The sequence below is a fragment of the Sander vitreus genome, unplaced genomic scaffold (assembly GCF_031162955.1).
Source record: "Sander vitreus isolate 19-12246 unplaced genomic scaffold, sanVit1 ctg302_0, whole genome shotgun sequence".
NCBI classification, from domain to species: Eukaryota; Metazoa; Chordata; class Actinopteri; order Perciformes; family Percidae; genus Sander; species Sander vitreus.
Window position 1 is genome coordinate 39,080 of NW_027595455.1, and position 21,035 is coordinate 60,114.

Genomic DNA, 21,035 nt, shown 5'->3' on the forward strand with positions numbered 1-21,035 from the left:
GTCCGGAAAAACGCTGCATTTTGGGAAAGTGTCAGCTGAAAAAAAACACTAAAAGAAAAAAGTAATCACCAAAATAATCTCAGCTGTTTTGACTGCTTTTTAACCGAGTTGTAGCAGGAAACAACTGGACTCACGGTGATGAGAAAGAGAGAATTTGCGTGCCAGGGACATATGAGAATGGGAAACATAACGAATAAATCCAATACTTGTGAAGAAACACTGAGCAAGTAGCCAAATCCAATCCTGACAAGAAAAGAAGAGAAACAGAAAAAAGGGAAAAGGATGGGAAACAGAGCGAGTAAAGGCCGTGACGAATAAGCAACGTGAAAATGCAAAATAATCAGCTGATAATATTTCGCATCAAAACTATTCACACCGGCAGAGATGCAAAAAGTTCTGGATATTCGCACCAGCTCAGTGTTAGAGGGACAGGTTGAGTTTTGTTTGGGGAGAAGAGAGAGAGAAAGGGACGGAGGATGCAGTGTGAGCGGATGAGAGAGAGAGAGAAAGGGACGGAGGATGCAGTGTGAGCGGATGAGAGAGAGAGAAAGGGACGGAGGATGCAGTGTGAGCGGATGAGAGAGAGAGAAAGGGACGGAGGATGCAGTGTGAGTGGATAGAGAGAGAGAAAGGGACGGAGGATGCAGTATGAGCGGATGAGAGAGAGAAAGGGACGGAGGATGCAGTGTGAGCGGATGAGAGAGAGAGAAAGGGACGGAGATGCAGTGTGAGCATGGATGAGAGAGAGAAAGGGACGGAGGATGCAGTGTGAGCGGATGAGAGAGAAAGAAAAGGGACGGAGGATGCAGTGTGAGCGGATGAGAGAGAGAAAGGGACGGAGGATGCAGTGTAGCGGATGAGAGAGAGAGAAAGGGAGCGGAGAGATGCAGTGAGCGAGATGAGAGAGAGAGAAAGAGACGGACGAGATGCAGTGTGAGCGGATGAGAGAGAAGAAAAGGGACGGAGGATGCAGTGATGAGCGGATGAGAGAGAGAGGGACGGAGGATGCATGTGAGCGGATGAGAGAGAGAGAGAAAGGGACGGAGGATGCAGTGTGAGCGGATGAGAGAGAGAGAAAGGGACGGAGGATGCAGTGTGAGCGGATGAGAGAGAGAGAAAGGGACGGAGGATGCAGTGTGAGCGGATGAGAGAGAGAGAAAGGGACGGAGGATGCAGTGTGAGCGGATGAGAGAGAGAGAATTCGGAGCAGAGGAGAGTTAACGTTCAGCGGTGACGATATCAAGTGATTGTACAGTGGCTAGAGTCTGCAGTTTGAGCACAAATAAATGCTGCAGCTCCTCAAAACCACCGGGGGTGTGCCGTCTTATTTCCCTGGCTGCTGAGCGGAGTGACGGTGATTAACGTTAGCTCCGGAGACTCTAGCCCCGTCTCCCCCCGAAGCAAGAAAAGCTAACACTAGCTACTGTAATCTATTTATTGAGTTTCCTTTTAGCTAAATACTAAATGAATTTAATTCCCTCTGGAAAACAGTGTAGCAGATGTCTAGGGCTTTTATTGTGAAAGCTAAGAACGGAGAGAAAGTCTCTGATTAACGTTGCATTTGTGATAGTGGGAAAGGAGTAAAGTTTGCCGTCTGTACAGTCTGTGGTTCGGACAGCAGCGTCCGTGTTGTTGTATGATGATGCTCATAAGTAGACAACACAACGTGATTGGTTGATGTCTTTATTCGCATCGCACAAGCTCAGAGAAATCAACCTTGTTTCGGAAAAAAATTACGCCGCTTTATTGGCGAGTAATATTCATGTGAACGTAAAAGTAATAAAAACAACAAATATATTGACATGTGAATTAATCGCACGAAAAAAACATCCCCAGTGTGTGAAGGCCGTAAATCCAATCCTGACAAAACATCAGACTTAACTGGTCCAAATATTGTTTTTATGGAAACGCAAAGAAAAAATACTTAAAGTACTTAGTTGAGTCCAGCCTTATTTCAGATGTCACTGTATAAATTAAACTTTCAACCACAATAGAAAGAATAATTCCTGGTTTCAAAGAACATAAGGCTTTGCTTATATGCAGATGACATGCTTCTGTATATACTAAACCTATGTCACGTCTGCCAATATAATGATGAATTTCAATCAATTATTTATGAAACATGAAGCTAACTATGCAGTTATTACCATAACTTTAATCAGTGTATATTTGTCAAACACAGAAAATGACATTTAAAACCATTGCATTTCAATCAATACGGAGCAACATTGTAAGCCTTCATATACCATAACAGGGACATTTTGACATAGTAAAAATTATGCAAAATATCTTTTTTTCTTTTCTTTTCTTGAGTTTCACTACTGCTGACACCCAAAGAGTTGGTACTGAATCATCGTCTTGTCCATGCCCAAACAGGTAATTCTGTGTTCCTCAGTTTGACACTCTACTTCTGTGGGCCAGTACTCGATCCAGGTTCTCTCTCCAAGCACATACCGATACCTGAGGAAAGCAAAGTGAACAATACACATCTGTAACACTCTGTAACATGACATGAAAAGCCTCCTCATCCCTTCCCACAATCACTATCGATATCGACACTAACACTTAAGATAGATTACAAGAAAGCCTAACTTGATTTACTAACAGAAAGCAATTAAAATGTATGCACACCAAAACTTATGATATCCTACAAAATTAGGAGACCGTTGCCTCGTCACGTGATGCCGGCTGGCTACGAGCTCCATGACGCCGAGTGACAGTTGCTAGTTAATTAAGCCGCTACGGAGCTTGGTGACACCGGCTACAGACCTCCATTGTGTCAGCGGTAGTTGGTGGTTCAGGTACACGAAAACAGGTGACTTTGATCTGGGTACAAAGCACCGCGAGCTGCCGTTTGTTTCAGCTGACATTACGGTTAACTTAGGTCCACAAAATATGAGCGTTAGTCTAGGGGGGAGCGACGAAAGTTAAGATCAGGCACCAAAACGACTAAAGAGGAAAAAGAGCGTGGTTTGGATTAAAACACTCTTAAGAAACGTACCCGATCCGATAACAGTGTGTCATATATTTTATTATGTTTTAACAGCTGTATACTACTATCTCTGTATGGATGATATGATGTATAACAGCTGTATACTACTATCTCTGTATAGATGATATGATGTATAACAGCTGTATACTACTATCTCTGTATAGATGATATGATGTATAACAGCTGTATACTACTATCCCTGTATAGATGATATGATGTATAACAGCTGTATACTACTATCTCTGTATGGATGATATGATGTATAACAGCTGTATACTACTATCCCTGTATAGATGATATGATGTATAACAGCTGTATACTACTATCTCTGTATGGATGATATGATGTATAACAGCTGTATACTACTATCCCTGTATGGATGATATGATGTATAACAGCTGTATACTACTATCTCTGTATGGATGATATGATGTATAACAGCTGTATACTACTATCTCTGTATAGATGATATGATGTATAACAGCTGTATACTACTATCTCTGTATAGATGATATGATGTATAACAGCTGTATACTACTATCTCTGTATAGATGATATGATGTATAACAGCTGTATACTACTATCTCTGTATGGATGATATGATGTATAACAGCTGTATACTACTGAAATCCGCTCCCTTGAAAGTCCTGTATGTTAACGCCCACCCATCCGCCCTGAACATCTCTCTACACGTTCTTATACAGCGCCCGTCAATTTAATGAATACAGCAACAAAAAAACATGGAACGCTTATGAATTACAGTGCTTAACTTTTCGTAGCTTTTTGAACGAATGGTTCATGAGAACTGGCTGCATATCAACAGTGGTGTTAGTACAAGAAAGCTTTACTTGATTTACTAAAAGAAAGCAGTGACACAAAGAAAAAAACGTACGATTGATGTCTGTCATCTCTGTGAATATCGTTGGACGTGCCCATGATAAGGTAGGTTTTTCCCGTCCTCAGATCTAAAGACTCCCTGCAATGGGGATAACTAAGGAATGTGCGCAGTTTATTCAGAGGACCCACATCAAGACTTCCTGTAATTCAAGAATAGGACAAAGAAAAGGTACTTTAGGATTTAAATGCATAGCTAAAGATGTAGTACAAAGCATTAATGATGTATTCTTATATATACCCAGTGGAATCATGCTTAAAAAATTGACATTTTGGGAAATATGCTTATTCACTTTTTTGCTTGGAGTTAGATTAATAGCACTATTGATACCACTGTCATAGGAAATATGCAGACAACAGCTGGCTAGTTTAGGTAAATCTTTCCAATGGTAACAAAAAACACCCACCAACGCCTCTAATCTCAATGTTTAATTCGCACAAAGAAATAAAGTGTAAAAAAGAACAATACTTTTTTTTTACAGGGACTATTTCTTGGCCCGGGACCAATAACCTATTTAAGTATCTGCTATTTGCCTGGCAATGCAAGATAAGTTAGCTGGCTGCTAGAGGTAGCTTCATACTTAGCGTACAAACATGAGTGGAACATTAAACAAGACCTATACTCTCATCTATCTGCAAGAAAGTTAATGAGCATGTTTCCTTAATTGTTGAACCAAGCCAAGACTTTTTATGTATGACGGGAAACACCATTAAGATTCAATGTGTCCATAACAATTGAAAAAGAGGATAAGAAATTGTCACTGTCATTGTCATGTCAGTTTAAGGCACCTTTTATAAACACATCAGTTTATAGTACATTTCAGGCAGTTCAATGATAAATACCTACCTTCTTTGATGACTTCCAGTACCTTCACTGTGAAAATGTCAGTGGACAAATCTTCTGTAAAAGTTTCCAATCTCACTTTGTACGCTGAGGACAGAAACGTTGCAGATTGTTAGCTCACTTTCTCCCTCAATTAGTCCTACTGTACTTATTCTCTCAATCTCTAAGTCACACAAACATACACAACCATTTTTGTGTGATATAAAATACATTCATTTACACTATCTTACCAAAATCTATTAGGCTGGACTGTGTACTGTCACAGATCATAGCTGTTCGTTGATCACTGGTGATTCTGTCCTTCTGCATACTGCAGTTCTCTGAAAATACACAATAGGCATAGAGTATATACACAACTGATTACAGAACCACATGTTGATGGGTTGATGGGTGAGTGCAGCTGTAGTCACTATTTAAGTATTTTAATGAGCTATTCTTTAGCTAGACCACTGCTCTGATCTTACTAGATCCTGCAGATGCTGGTTGCCTTGATTGAATGTTCATGAAGTTCGCTGATGACACCACTGTCATTAGCCTCAACACCGACTGCGTCAAGATGGCCTACAGAGGGGAGTTCAGAGCCCCGACATCTTGGTGCCAAGACAACAACCTCCATCTCAGTAATTAGTCAGTAAATCAAAGAAGCTGATTGTAGACTACAGGAAGTGACAGAGAGAAGGACACGTCCCTATCTCCGTCAATGGGACTGCAGTGGAGAGAGTCAGCAGCTTTAGGTTCCTTAGGGTTATCATCAGTGAGGAACTGACCTGGACTCACGACACCAACACCATCACTAAGACTGCTAGACAGTGGCTCTTCCTCCTCTGCAGGCTGAGGAGGTTCAGCATGGACTCCAGCATACCCTGCAACTTCTACCAGTGCACCATCGAGAGTATCATGACCAGCTGCATCACTGACTGGTATGGAAGTTGCCCTGCAATCAACGGTAAGGCTCTACAGATGGTAGTGAAAACTGCTCAGCACATCACCAGGACAGAGTTGCTATCCATGGGGGACCTCTACACCCAGCGGTGCAGGAAGAAAGCCAAAAGGATTATCAAAGACGCAAACCACCGCAGCCACAAACCAGGCTCAGGGACAGCTTCATCCTATAGGCCATGAGACTGTTGAGCTATGAGCTCATCACCTGTCACTTTACCTTTCAAGTGTCTTTATATACTTACTGTTGTCTTTATTTATTTAATTATGAACTCTTTACACCTCTCTCTCTCTCTCTCTCTCTCTCTCTCTCTCTCTCTCTCTCTCTCTCTCTCTCTCTCTCTCTCTCTCTCTCTCTCTCTCTCTCTCTCTCTCTCTCTCTGTCTCTCTCTCTGTCTCTCTCTCTCTCTCTCTGTCTCTCTCTCTCTCTCTGTCTCTCTCTCTCTCTCTCTCTCTGTCTCTCTCTCTGTCTCTCTCTCTGTCTCTCTCTCTCTCTCTCTCTCTGTCTCTCTCTCTGTCTCTCTCTCTCTCTCTCTCTCTGTCTCTCTCTCTCTCTCTCTCTCTCTCTGTCTCTCTCTCTCTCTCTCTCTGTCTCTCTCTCTCTCTCTCTCTCTGTCTCTCTCTCTCTCTCTCTCTCTCTCTCTCTCTGTCCTCTCTCTCTCTCTCTCTCTCTCTCTCTCTCTCTCTCTCTCTCTCTCTCTCTCTCTCTCTCTCTCTCTGTCTCTCTCTCTCTCTGTCTCTCTCTCTGTCTCTCTGTCTCTCTCTCTCTCTGTCTCTCTCTCTCTCTCTCTCTGTCTCTCTCTCTGTCTCTCTCTCTCTGTCTCTCTCTCTCTCTCTGTCTCTCTCTCTCTCTCTCTCTCTCTCTCTCTCTCTCTCTCTCTCTCTCTCTCTCCCTCTCTCTCTCTCTCTCTGTCTCTCTCTCTGTCTCTCTCTCTCTGTCTCTCTCTCTCTCTCTGTCTCTCTCTCTCTCTCTCTCTCTCTCTCTTGTAAGCGCGAGTCTTCTACCAGGCCAAGTTTTGCACTATTCTTTTCTCCTACATTCATATTGTATTGTATACTATGCATTGTTGGAGGTGCTGAGGTTTTCATCGCCAATGACTACTCTCGTCATTGTTTTGTAATGAAGAACCTCAAACTTTTTCAAAATCTTAAGTTGTGCTATATTTTTGTTCATGACCAAACACCCGCAAAAAAAAAAAATCACATTTGCATTAGGATGCTTACATGATAACTAAGATGGTAACAATGATAAACATTATATGTGCTAATTTACAGAATGTAAGCATTGTCATTTTGAGCATATTAGCATTAAGCCTAAAGTGCTGTTGTACGTAGGTCAGCCTCTAAGAGTCACTAGCATGGCTGGAGACTCTTTATTGTGTTTGATCTTCTCTCAGCCTTCAGTCCCCCAACTTTATTGAGGTACAATAATAAATTACTGCTGTTTACAGACAATGCAGGATGATAAGCCCCACATTATTGACCAATGTGTTATCTCTATGAAGAACAATGTTAGTGTTGAGTTTAAGGGATTGTTCACGAATTTCAGATTTAGCAAGTTTATGTTTACAGACATCAGTATGACATCATTCTGGTTACCTTCTGCACATATGCATCCATCATTTGTACAGAGCACTAGGTTGTCAGGTTTCCTCTCTGGATGGTAGAATTTCACACAATGTTTTTCTGTAACGGGAAAAAATGATTTCAGAAAATGTACGTAAAATAATTGTAAAAAGTATATAATAATAATAATAATAATAATAATAATAATAATGCCTGCTTATCCAGTGTTATCTACTGTGACATCTATTGGCAGCAATGTATATGGAGGCATCATATGTTTCAAAGTGTCTCTGAGACTCACGGTCATAGTATTCATAGACAGACACAGCAGCTGGTTGTAAGACTCCTACTTTTAGCTTCTGATGGATCCTAAAAGTGATCTCCTCTGGTTGTGTGTGAGAAACCTGTGGACCAATGGGAGATAGAGATAAAGAAAGAAAGAACAAGGCAGAGAGAAAAAGTCCAGAGGTAGGAAACAATGATGTCTAACCTTATCCAGGTAGATGATGAGTGAGCCTCTTTCTGACAGGACTGTGTTCATCTCATATTTTGCAATAATGCGGGCTCGTCCTTTAGACAACTACACAGACACACACACACACACACACACACACACACACACACACACACACACACACACACACACACACACACACAGTCAGACAAACCATTATAAAGACTTGTGAACTGTATGTGAGTAGTATGCCTATGTGTTCTTACTAAGTCCAGGTCATTTGTGTTAACGGTGAAGCCAGTTAGCAAGCCAATATCCAGGATTGACATGGATGCATCATGGTCCTTATCCTTATACCTGTACAGAAAATGGACAGGAACATTAAATAACATGGTAGAGAAGATGAAGAGAAAGAAAGAAAAAACAAAAACAGAAAGGTTAATGTAGGGGCTAGCTGGTTATAAAAGTCCACGGTTACTATAAGAGTTTGATTGTACTTACAAAATATCAATTCTCAGCTTGTATATGTTCTCATGCTCATCCATATCTGCAGGAGCAAAATAATGTGTTGAGTAACTGAATATTTTGTTTCTCATAAGGTAAGGTACTTGGCAGAAACAACAAGTAAGATGAAAAAAGAAAGAGACCAAGTTACCTGGGAGGAGCTGCACTGACAAGTTAAACTTCTGACAGTCACTCTCCTTTTCTTTAGGCAGAGCGTAATACAGGGACACCATCTGTCACATAGATAAAAGTGCATCTTAATATGTGATGATCTAATGGACATCTACCGTAAAACTATCTAAAATAAGTCTTTGGTCTCTATTCAAAAAGGACACAGTGATGGAGAAACAATATGCTAATTGTCAGGTTCATACTTTTCTTTTAGGGAACTTATAGAAACATGTTTCTATGTCTCTGTCACATAGTGTTAGCTTAGTATTTATGCATACAAACTCTGTAAACTGTAAACATACTGTTTACATTAGTCTTTACAGCATACCGGCCAAGATTTAGGTTGGGGGGATAAAATGGAAACTATTCAGTTCTGCTGTGCTTAGATTTGGTGGTGTATTTCAATTTTCTGTCCTGCCCTTCTGTTTTGACAACAGCTAAGCTAACAGCTACGTTAGGTTAGCTGGCTGCGCAGAGAGCAGCTAAGCTGCACACACGCCCCTTGAATTAGTTTGTGGGTTGCCAGGTTGCCAGAATGATGACTGGTTCAAAACAATGAGACAAAGTGATTGAGAAATACTGAAATACTGTAGGTCACCTGATGATAAAACAATAACAAAGTGTACTTACTGTCACCGTTGCTTCTCCTGTGCCTGTTGCAGTTACTGTTACATTCTGGTTTATACCGTTGATCTGGGGGATTTAAATATGCAAACACTCACACACACAGGCATCAGCAAAAAATACATACAGAAAACATCAGGAATGATGATATTAATGAGCCACTATGTGTTTGTTTGTGTGTTTTCTCACTTCAGATGTTCTGGTGAGGTAGTAGTTGTCCCTGTTGAAGTTGTACTTGTCAGGCTTTGACCTGCCCGGCAACAAGATGTCCACATTCAGATCATACTCTGGTTCTTTAGCACTAGTCCAGTACTCCGCTATAGCCTGGTACACCATTATAGTAGCCTAGAGAGAAAAAGAGTGAGGGAGGGGATTTAAAAGACAAATAGGTTATGAGCTAACATAGTGTAAGCTGCAGGTATCAAGATAGAGAGGGGTCTGTGTTACCTGAGTTGATCCATAGCCTCCGCCCACCTTCTGCTGTGTGTTGAACCATCTGACAACAGGTCTGGCTTCTTCAAATGCCTTTATTAACAGAAGGCAAGTCAATGGTTGAAACTATCTGTGGTTGACTTAAAGTGTTCATATTATGTTTTTTGGCTATACATATATATTGGTTATATATCTTTTTTGCACGTTATAGGTTTACTAAGTCCCCCCCAAAGGGACTTACCATCTCCAACAGAAAACACTGTTCACAAACTGCTCCAAACAGCTCTATTGTAGTCCAGCCTTTACTTCAGAGACAAACGTTATAATGCTCGCCTAGCTGCTAGCAGGGCACGCCCTCATACTCTGCTTCTGACTGGCTAGTAGTCCTTACCTAGGTACTGTCAGGGCACGCCCTCATACTCTGCTTCTGACTGGCTAGTAGTCCTTACCTAGCTGCTAGCATGGCACACCCTCATACTCTGCTTCTGACTGGCTAGTAGTCCTTACCTAGCTACTGTCATGGCACGCCCTCATACTCTGCTTCTGACTGGCTAGTAGTCCTTACCTAGGTACTGTCAGGGCACGCCCTCATACTCTCCTTCTGACTGGCTAGTAGTCCTTACCTAGCTGCTAGCATGGCACGCCCTCATACTCTCCTTCTGACTGGCTAGTAGTCCTTACCTAGCTGCTAGCATGGCACGCCCTCATACTCTCCTTCTGACTGGCTAGTAGTCCTTACCTAGCTACTGAGCATGTAGTCCTTACCTAGCTACTGAGCGTGTAGTCCTTACCTAGCTACTGAGCGTGTAGTTCTTACCTAGCTACTGAGCGTGTAGTCCTTACCTAGCTACTGAGCGTGTAGTCCTTACCTAGCTACTGAGCGTGTAGTCCTTACCTAGCTACTGAGCGTGTAGTTCTTACCTAGCTACTGAGCGTGTAGTCCTTACCTAGCTACTGAGCGTGTAGTCCTTACCTAGCTACTGAGCGTGTAGTCCTTACCTAGCTACTGAGCGTGTAGTCCTTACCTAGCTACTGAGCGTGTAGTCCTTACCTAGCTACTGAGCATGTAGTCCTTACCTAGCTACTGAGCATGTAGTCCTTACCTAGCTACTGAGCATGTAGTCCTTACCTAGCTACTGAGCGTGTAGTCCTTACCTAGCTACTGAGCGTGTAGTCCTTACCTAGCTACTGAGCGTGTAGTCCTTACCTAGCTACTGAGCGTGTAGTCCTTACCTAGCTACTGAGCGTGTAGTCCTTACCTAGCTACTGAGCATGTGCGACTGCCAACAAAGATGTTCCAGCAGTGAGAGGTCTCACTCTGTAGCTAAAACAGAGACCTGAACACAGGGTGAAAAGAGGAGCTGCAGCAATGAGCAGTACAACTAAAAGATGGTATTTTTTGAAAATTAAACCATGTAAACCTATTCTGACACAACCTCAAAATACAATTATGAACCTGAAAAATTAGCATAATATGAGCACTTTAACTTTAAAGACTTTAGTAAAAATAGAGATAAGTCCTGATTCTGTTTACATTGAAATCTGCCGGTTTCCAAAGGCTACTATGAGACATCCAGTCTTCAGTCATTTCACTGACTTTTGTTCTCAGATTTATTTAAGTGAGGTAGCATTGATGAGGACTCAGTTGCATGTTTTCTATAGTATGACATGGTGGTAAAAAACACAAGTGGGACATGCTCACCTTGGCCTTGACCAGAGCGAGAAGAGCGTAAGCTGTGGCCTCTAGTGTGTAAACACGTCCCGTATATACTGGCCAGTGGGACAAGTCTGAGGAAGACACACACAAATATATTTCTAGTAATATATTCATTTTAATAATATTAATTTTAACTAAGCTTTTTATCCTTGTAAGGTCATTTAGTTCTTAAAAGCAGAGATTTACATAGAGGCCAGTGCATATGACAGCCCGACTGAGAAAGGATTTTTAAGGTCAATACAGACATAGACTACATTCATAAATCAGATATTTGGTTTTGAAGCATTTCACTTTAAGATCTTATATTTAGTGAATTTACGGTATCTACTGTATATATATATATATATATACCATCTGATCTGCTGCAGAGTACACTCAGGCTGCATTCACAATACTACGGTTATATAATATATATATATATATATATGTATAATATATTCCTGTAGTGAGCGGACATTATTTCATGATATCAACCATACCATGTGTGTCGGTCGGGCTCTAATAAACATATTATAATTAAGGCTGTCAAAATAACGCTTTCATTTTGATTAATTAATCTGGGAAAAAATAACGCGTTAAAAAAAATAACGCCGATTAATCCATTCCATATTGACGTTTGACCCGGAGCCGTTCTAGCCCCATTGGACTGTAAAATGAAGGAGGAGACGAGAATGTTCTGCCTGGATCATTGATTGGAACATTTACTTTTAAAAATCTTCTTCCTGAATAGGATTGGCTACCGAAATCTGGCGCTAACACGGCGCAGGTGCCTTCACAACCTGCAGCTGCCGTTGCGTTCAATGAAACTGGTAAACTACAACATCATGGTGCATTCAAAGTTATTGTTAAATGTCCTTTTCCCATCTGGTTGTTGTTTTTGTGTTTCAACAGCTATTTACTATAATAACAATGTTATTGTTATTGTTATACATTATTATTACATCATTTAATGTTGACCATATGGCCTTAGCAATAAACAAGCCGTTCTTTGATGTCACCAACTGTTGTTTAGTACCCTTTTTTTTTTACTTTCTTAAAAAGTATCTGTTCAGGCACCGCTTAGACACTCTATCGCTTTAGCACCGGTATCGGAAAAAAACCCAAACAATACCCAACTCTAATCCTGAAGCACTTTTGATTTTATTTCCTCAGCATATTAGATCATATTGTTGATTGTTATGGCCATTATTTGAACAGTGAAAATAATAATAAAACGTTTTTTAACTTGTCCCTAATGCTGATTATTCAATATTAAAAATACTTTCACAGCAAATATTATGTATGTGATTAATTTGGATTAATTAATCACAATTAATTATTATTCATGGATGTGTCATATTTGAATCTATACACCACACCATATACTATTATTATCTATTAGTTTAAGAATGTTGCTGTATCAAGACACCTGGGGAAGCAAACTTGTAGAGGATCTCCTTGTTCAGTTTGTTTTCATTGGCCAGGGCATATGACGTCATGGCAACAGCATATGGGTTGGTGAGGCTGGGCAGACGCCTTTCCAGGTAGGCCACTGCTCTGTCTATACTGGCTGTCAGCCCCTGAACAGAAGGAAAAGACGAAGGAAGGAGAAAGGAGAATAATGGGTATGGGAATATCAGTTGGATAACAGTAATACATTTATTTCAATTCATATCAGTTCAGGAATGTTGTGACATTTGATCCTGGGAGAATAGCTGAGACTGGTATGTCCCCTCTTCTCTTCTGTGTCTCATGAGCTATACTGAGCCACCATTAGTTACAATGACTATTGTGGTGTGGTGCAGTGATGTCACTCTCAAAACAGACTACTCCACACAGTATCGACCTTTTAAAGCAAATGTTTCGCAGCAAGATGTTTTGGTGCCTCTCTTTAATTCACCATAATCATGTGACCGACAGAGACAAGGCCTTATTACGTCACACTCATATCAGAGAGGTGTCTGTGACACATTTCCACCTGGTATTAAAATCTGTCCTGAGTGATCCGATCACATCAAATGCGTTTTGAGTGACCACTTGTAATCAGATCTCACTTCCCCACTCTATATGTATATATGCAAATAAGCACGTACATCATTTCTGTTTGCATATAGGCTGGTGGTGTGTTTTGTTGAGTCTTCCTTTGTCTGAAATAAAGACCCAATTTCAAAAAATGATTAATAATTTTGAGTCGAAAACCCGTCCCTGTTCTTATTGGAAACTGCATTATGTCCTAGAACAGAAAGCTGGACAGGAGACTGGAGTAGCAACAGTACATAAAGGGGCATGGGGCTTTGCAAATGGTCAGTTGCTTTATACTGGTTCAGTGCTTCAATCTTTGTTTCGCTCATCACTGGTGTGGAGTCAGTAAATGAAGAAATGACAGAGGTGAGGTACTCACATTAACACTGGCAGCACATTGTGTGCGAGACTCCTGCATGGCAATGAGGCAGAAGGCCGTCATGGAGGCATCTGACTCTCTTTCTACCACCCCACTCTACACACACACACACACACACACACACACACACACACACACACACACACACACACTCACATATTTTTACTCATATCATGTTTTCATCTCAATTAGCTATTTTTGTAGCACCAACATGAAGAATTGATGTCAATAAAATCAGTACACGCACACGTATTGCGTTACTGATCACATTTCCAATCTCTCGAAAGAAGCCGTCAGGTTGCTGTGCGTTGAGAATCAGAAACTTGATGGCTCCACAGATGTGTTGAGTTTGCACTGCCACCAGGTTGTAAGCCATGGCAAACACCTTGGCAACAAAAGCTGTCAACCTTAGAGAGGAGAGGAAGCTTAGTTTCATTTATTCACACATGACAAACACCATCCTCACATTGTGAGAATATAAGCTAGAGGAGGATGTGCAAACAATTACATATGAGTTCATGGATGTTTAGATGCCTCACCAGGTGCTGCTCTGTTGATGCTGCCACACAGTAAAAGACCAATCATTTTTACGGAAGAAGAGCTCATTCTGGTAGCCTGGACACAAACAACACACAACCACTTTGAGAAGTCCTGTTTACAATCCTGGTTAAAACATGGTCTATGAGTCGTGTTGCATTCAGACTATTAATTTCTGTTATCTGTGCTAATAAATACATCTTTGAGCCCACCGGTCTTGATGTGTTGGAGGGCTTCTTTACGTTTCTCAAAGCCCACAGTTTCCCACTGGTTGGTTTTGTCCAAATATGTGGCTGCAATGACTGGTAGGGTCATGCCGACCATGTTCGACTCTCCATTGCCCCTGGGCTGGACGATCAGATTACCCATAGAGTTCCCACTAACGGCTTTCTCCACCAGCGCAGAAATTCTCCCTACACACACACACACACACACACACACACACACACACATATATATATATATATACACACACATATACACACACACACATATATATATACACACACATATACACACACACACATATATATATACACACACACACACACACACACACACACACACATATATATATATATACACACATATACACACATACACACACACACACACACACACACACACACACACACACACACACACACACACACATGTACGGATATACGCCCAGGGGAACAGCTGGCCAATAGCTAGTCACGTACGTCGGATAGCTACACAGTTAGCACATAGCAAAGTAGTTTAGTGTGTGTCTACAAGTGCGTCCTTTTGTCTGTAAGACGTTAGTTTGAGAGCTACCTAGCTAGCTTAGCCACGTGGTGTTACATCACAGCCCAATACCGCCCTCTTGAGGCTAAATAGCTTTTGTGCAGCTACCACATAGCCTGGCTCAAACGAGCTAACGGCTAGCTAACAGCTAATCTGGGACAAAGCCTAGCAAGCCCCGGGTTTGGTCCCTGACTTCCAGGGTGGTGCCCTGTTTTGATTGTTTGTCATTTTGGTGGAGTTATGAATGCACATATTTATAACTTTATTAATATTGATAAAATATCTTTGATAATTTGCCAATAATTGATAGGGAAGTTCCTGCCAGACCTCTTCACGAAGCTATATCCTATCACTGGCCTGCTCAGGAGAGAGAGTGAGTGGGTTTGGGGTGAAATGCAAGAACAGGCATTTAACAAGGTTAAAGCAATGCTCGTGTCAGCCCCAGCACTGGCATATTATGATGCCAACCGGAAAACTGTGATAAGCACAGATGCAAGTAGCTATGGCTTAGGAGCTGCATTATTACAGCTACATGAGGGTGAGTTAAAGCCAGTGGCATTCTGCTCTCACATGCTGTCTGACTCTGAGAAGAGATACTCTCAAATAGAAAAAGAGTGTTTGGCAGGGGTGTGGGCATGTGAACGTTTTGCACGTCATGTGCAGGGCATGAACAGTTTCCTTCTACAAACGGACCACAACTGGTCTATATGAGGGGACTGGTGCCTCTCATAAACACTTGGAGAAAGCCCCTCCAAGCCCCTCCAAGGTGCCAAAGACTCCTCATGCGCCTTTTAAGGTTCCATGTAGTTGCCAAGCATGTTCGCCTAGTGAATGACTAAAAACATGTACGCTCGCCAAAAAAGAAGAAGGTTAAACTCATGTCGGACTAACGGGTTCTTTCTTAATTATTACTGTTCATGACACTAATGCTTACCTGTTCAGGAGGAAATTAGCCAACTCTGCATCCTTTTGGGCTCTAAGCTGTCCCCATCTTTCAAATACATCTCCAATAGTTACCCTGGGTTTGTTACGTCTCTGGTTACGCAACTGTTAGAAACATGCCGGGTTTTTTTAGGTCGGGTAGACTCTATCTCCGTTGATCCTGTTTGTTTGTTTGCTGCTTTCATGGCTGTACTAACGTTACAGCTGTAGCGTGCTGAGTTTACGTTTTTACAGGTGTATCTGGCAACCCGGCCTGACTGTCAAACTGGGAAGTTGATAACAACACACAGGCCAAAACACAAACAGACATTTTGTCAGGGAACTGACATTTCAAAAGAGAAAATACTGGCATTGTTGTCAGAAAAGATAGTATTTCAACTTAGCATGTTTCCTTAATAGCTGATGACGCATTGGGGTCATTTTTGGATTTATGACAGTACATATACTACATATTGGACCTTTAACACCTATGCAGAGTTCATTGTACAGCCACTGTATGACTTAACATGCCGAAATATAACATAATATCTCACCTGTCACAAAGATCTGTGTGTTAATAATTGTGTTTCGGATCAAATCTTTTATAGGTATTCCACTGTTGAGAGTTACTTCTTGTTTACCACCTAAAGGGAGAAAGGGGCAAGTCGGGGTATTAGGTAGAAAATGGTAAAAACATATTACTAAATTACTATATATTATGGCTAATTAATGGGTAAACTCACCTACACCTTTATTAGTGGGGTCTAGGACTATAATCTGCGAAGATTTAACCAGTACGCCTTTAGGCTGGAAAAACAACAGCGAGGACAAACATGAGAAACTATTTTGGACTGATTTTGTCCATCTGATGACTGACTTTAACACAGGAGTTTACAGGTTTACTGTTTCCAACCGGCAGTCAATGTTTTTTTTAAACATACGACCACTATAATACACTAACATTTAGCACATGCTTTTTACTGCAACCACAACAACAAAGCTCAACAAGCAGTACTTATTTTAACCCAAATGTTTTACCCAAAACATGATTCTTTCCCTACATCTAACCAAGTCTTTTTTCTGCCTAAACCTATCCATAGCGTTGTCATATCATTAAATGGATAATAACAATGATTTTGGATAGCCCAGACAAATCAAGCAAGTGGCTGCCTACGAAATCCATATACTGGACATTCAAACCATAACGCTGTAAATGTATACGTTAAGTTTAAACTTTTTTTTGCAGCTTGAACATTAAAGAGGACAGCTCTTATATGGTATAAATAATTAAACCCCCTAGATGGAGTCTGTTTTTCTTACCACCACCAGCAACGTCTTCCTGATTCTATCATTGAGCAAAGAATCCTTAACAGCTGCTATGACCTCAATGCTATATTTTCCTTCTTTCATAGGTAGAATGGTGAAGGGTACAGCTTGTGTAGTTTGGGCCCCCATTGTGACTTCCTGGCGACGTCTAAAGGCTGAACTGCATACATGCTCCTCCTCAGTCAGATCCACACGCACCTTAAAAAAGGGGCAAAGATGGAGAAAGAGACTGTATGTCAATCCAGTATGTACTGTTGTCTTTGCCCTTTTCTTTGCAAACTCCTGCGAAAAATGAATGAATGAAAAATCTCCACAGCATTGTGGAGCACGTCTTCTGGAACACATGCTCATATAAATATATATATATATATATATATATATATATATATATATATATATATATATATATATATATAGTGTTTTATTTAAAGCCGCGGGGGCGGAGGGGGCATTTTAAACACATGCACGTAACACCGCAGTTGTGTTTAATGTGACGCTTAAACATGCAGTTAACATCATGAAACTGAACAACATCACTTTAAACAAAAATACTTAGTAATGGTCAGGAAAACATCTGGGGCTTTAAATGAGTCACGTAAAACTACTACAATGAAATAGTAACAACGTCATGGAGTTAAGTCTGCAAAAGTTGGTTAATTTTTTATAAAGTCTTACCTTACCTTACTTGTCTTTTGGTTTCACACGTTTGCTCCCACACTACTAAGGCCACTAAAGATTTCCACCTAACACCAACCGTAAATGTACAGTATGTCGCTATAAGCTGCACAATCGCCTTAACGGTCGTCAGTTCTCTAAAGCCCACTACAGACCAACCCAATAATCGGCCGTCGTACAGTCTAGCGAGGTCAGTGACTCGAGTCTGTACGGTGTGTTCCGTGCCGTCGTCCGTTGGAGGGGCCATCGGCCTTCATTTTCGCCGATCTAGCCTGCATAGTCGGGAGGGCGAGCACTGCCAGCAGTCGGACTCAAATGACCCATCTGATTGGTGGAGAGCTAAACCGGAAACAGGGAGCGGGATGAGCGCGACTAGAGTCTCTCAAAATCTGACGAAAACCTTCTAAACTGACCTGAGTTGATCTGAAATGAAGACAGATTCAGCAGCTGCACGGCCTGTTTCTCTCTTCAAATGTTTCCAGAAACACGTTACGGTGAACTATTTTAGTACAATTTGACCGACAGTTTGGCCGTTTGAAAAATCCAAAATCTGGAAGCAGCAGCCAGACCCACGTGACACGTTTGTCCAATAAGCTGCCTGTTTTCATTTTTGGGCGACAATACAGATTAGCGCTGCCTGCTGTTATGGAGACGTATTACGTCCCGTCGCTTCGGTGTTCTGAGGCATTTTTTTGATCAACGTGGGGAGACTGATCAGTCCAATTGCCTTTACTGCCGACGGTCGGCCAGTCTGGTCAGTGTGTAGAGCCTTTTAGTGAGGATAGTCTGGACCTGAAACAACAGAGTAACACAGACTTACGGTGAGAGGATTGGGGCTGTAGTTGTGGAGGATTGCCTTAATTTCCATCTGCTCTTGACGGACAGCAGAGTAAGGCAGCCTGAGATCAATGAAGAATTCCTTCCGGACAATGACCTCTAACGGCTCGCCAACACAGATCCCTTTAAGTTGAGATGAAACCCCCCCCCCAATAAAACAAGTAATGAAACAGAGAGAGAGAGAGAGAGAGAGAGAAAGAGGTGAACTGTAATGGATGGGAGTGGTTTAAGGCTAGACGCCCAACTTAAGCACAAGGAAGCTTTTAGTCACTGAATCCTCACCGTGAGTTCTTGACAGACTGATCCCAGTGAACTGCCAGGTTGTGATTGAGTGTTTCAAAGGAATTGTTTTCGTCAATGTTGTAGTGTCACTGAAACAAATACGAGTTTTAACACTTTGAGAGGTAAAGAATAGCTCTACATCCTAGTGGTGTCATTATGAAGTCATCAGTGTATTGTTTGTGTCTATATTTTAGTTGACTCACCAGTTAGGGTTTCCCTGAGGACAAGTAGGCAGTATGAAGTCTGACCACAGCCAACTTTCAGGGATGTTGGTGCGAGAAACAATGTCATCGCTGTCCAGGTAACTGTCATCTTCCTCACCTAAAGTGTAATTAAAACTTAGGTAAGAAGATACAGGGGGCAAGAAAAACTGGAAAGCTCTTAGAAATGTTTCTATTTCTTATATAATATTATAGTAAGGTCAGTTTTAATAAAATAGGGCACTATCACAATCAGTACAACATGTGACACTCTATCCTAGGACAAAGAAATGGAAAAAACCTGCAAGAAATGAGGGCTCCTTCTCTCTTCAGTGTGGAAAAGAGCAGTATGAAGGACATATAAAGTAAATGATGTATGAAGTAAAAAGTGTTTCAACTCACTTTATCTTTCCACTAATATATACCACGGCAAAGATAAGTACTGTAAAAGTCAACGACACAAGATGTCCAACTATGGAGATTGTGCAGAGCCTGAACTGTGTGATAGAAGATGACTGAATATGTGGTTATTGGGTAGTTTAGAGCTGTGGTTCTTACCGAAGCTGGTTGTGACGTCCGTTATAGTAGCAGCTCGTTTCCTCCTGCTGGGGGCCGGGCATTTCAATTCTGGAAACTCAATGCAGACAATATCTTTATGAGAACTCAACAAAGTTGTAACTAGACTTGAGTTTTGCACTGTATTATTGATTGGGATGCTTTTAAAAAACCATGTGTATTATGTTTTGCAACCTCTGCTGGAATGTGCCCACAACCCAGTTCCAACCTTAAGACCTGAGCTGAAGCGTGGGACTCAAAAAACTGCTCCCCCTTTTCTTGCAGATCCTTTTTCTTGCCACATTTTGGTACAAAAGCAGGATTGGGCTTTAGGGTTACCCAAAGGTTACCAGGGGTGAATCGTATACAAGCAGGATGCACAGACAGAGTGAGATATCGCTCACATGTTTATCTGTTACAAACACCATAACCCTCTGTGGTGCACAGGATTCAGTCTGAGAAAAGCCACCCAATGCTGCAAATCTCTTATGTACAGCCTGCCACCAACAGTGCTGACACCATCAGTCCCAACAGCCTGAGACACAAACCGTAGAGACCTGTTTCCCAACCAAATGTGCCAGAGTGGAACTAAAAGTGCCCACTCTCTGTGAGCGAATTTAGAGTCAGACATGGAAAAGTTGTGTCCCTTCTCGGTGTTAACTCACTCTTTTCCTTGTTGACCACAAAACCCAGATCGGCCAGGTTTGCCAACATAATTTCCGAGCACGCCAGCAGTAGCCAGTTGTCCAGGTAGGCGACCAGGTGGATGCCCCGCTTCCTGAGGCGACTATAGCTGCCTTGACACATGTTTGTGATGACAGTTTTGTTTAGTTTAGTTTAAACAGCTAGGACCTTGTCAATATACTCACACTGTGGATTTTTTTATACGGTCCGTAATATTTTCTCTACCCTCACCCGATGCACAGCACTGGTAGGCAGACTCTGCATGGCGGTGGATGTTGTTTTTTGAAGAAAAATAATTTATAATTTATTTTATATTGGGTGGCACAGGCACATCTCTGGTGAGAGTATGAATGTAGGGCCTTGACGCGTAATGATATATCAGTGTGTCTGTAAATACGCGAGGGGGCTTAACCCAAAGTTAGACATTAAAATGAATGCTGAAGGGAAGAAAAAGTGGTAAAAATCAGTGTCACCTTGTCTGTAGGGAGTTCCAGAAGCTGTGTTTGACTCAAACAACAGCCCAGCATCGTAGAACACGCCCATTCCATCCTTCCCTCCACCTGGTGTGCAGCCTGTGTCATACTTCTCTACCATATCCCACACCTGAGCAGGGCGAAAGTCATTCACACACACAAATACAACCAGACAAGCCATAGGGTCACATTAGTTACATAAGTTAAACGGACATATCTATAAACTTATATGACAGTTCAGTTACGGCATTAAACACATG

General features: G+C 41.5%; 1 protein-coding gene across 1 annotated transcript in view; it reads right to left on the reverse strand.

The window, feature by feature from the left end:
* Nucleotides 1-1,669: 1,669 nt before the first annotated feature.
* LOC144513629 (complement C3-like) overlaps nucleotides 1,670-21,035 on the reverse strand; it is a 37,053-nt gene continuing 17,687 nt past the window's right edge. Inside the window, exons 16-42 of the mRNA XM_078244785.1 lie at nucleotides 20,776-20,905; nucleotides 19,622-19,690; nucleotides 19,067-19,184; nucleotides 18,864-18,952; nucleotides 18,565-18,704; nucleotides 17,064-17,267; nucleotides 16,487-16,550; nucleotides 16,298-16,387; nucleotides 14,267-14,467; nucleotides 14,057-14,132; nucleotides 13,765-13,924; nucleotides 13,518-13,613; nucleotides 12,546-12,696; nucleotides 11,123-11,208; nucleotides 9,436-9,513; nucleotides 9,178-9,333; nucleotides 8,995-9,057; nucleotides 8,345-8,426; nucleotides 8,191-8,236; nucleotides 7,956-8,046; nucleotides 7,726-7,815; nucleotides 7,537-7,639; nucleotides 7,269-7,355; nucleotides 4,961-5,050; nucleotides 4,734-4,817; nucleotides 3,885-4,029; nucleotides 1,670-2,460 (exon numbers count right to left, since the gene is read on the reverse strand). Of these exons, the coding sequence (XP_078100911.1) occupies nucleotides 2,319-2,460; nucleotides 3,885-4,029; nucleotides 4,734-4,817; nucleotides 4,961-5,050; nucleotides 7,269-7,355; nucleotides 7,537-7,639; nucleotides 7,726-7,815; nucleotides 7,956-8,046; nucleotides 8,191-8,236; nucleotides 8,345-8,426; nucleotides 8,995-9,057; nucleotides 9,178-9,333; nucleotides 9,436-9,513; nucleotides 11,123-11,208; nucleotides 12,546-12,696; nucleotides 13,518-13,613; nucleotides 13,765-13,924; nucleotides 14,057-14,132; nucleotides 14,267-14,467; nucleotides 16,298-16,387; nucleotides 16,487-16,550; nucleotides 17,064-17,267; nucleotides 18,565-18,704; nucleotides 18,864-18,952; nucleotides 19,067-19,184; nucleotides 19,622-19,690; nucleotides 20,776-20,905 (2,931 nt within the window). The 3' untranslated portion in view covers nucleotides 1,670-2,318. The remainder of the gene's footprint in view (nucleotides 2,461-3,884; nucleotides 4,030-4,733; nucleotides 4,818-4,960; nucleotides 5,051-7,268; nucleotides 7,356-7,536; nucleotides 7,640-7,725; nucleotides 7,816-7,955; nucleotides 8,047-8,190; nucleotides 8,237-8,344; nucleotides 8,427-8,994; nucleotides 9,058-9,177; nucleotides 9,334-9,435; nucleotides 9,514-11,122; nucleotides 11,209-12,545; nucleotides 12,697-13,517; nucleotides 13,614-13,764; nucleotides 13,925-14,056; nucleotides 14,133-14,266; nucleotides 14,468-16,297; nucleotides 16,388-16,486; nucleotides 16,551-17,063; nucleotides 17,268-18,564; nucleotides 18,705-18,863; nucleotides 18,953-19,066; nucleotides 19,185-19,621; nucleotides 19,691-20,775; nucleotides 20,906-21,035) is intronic.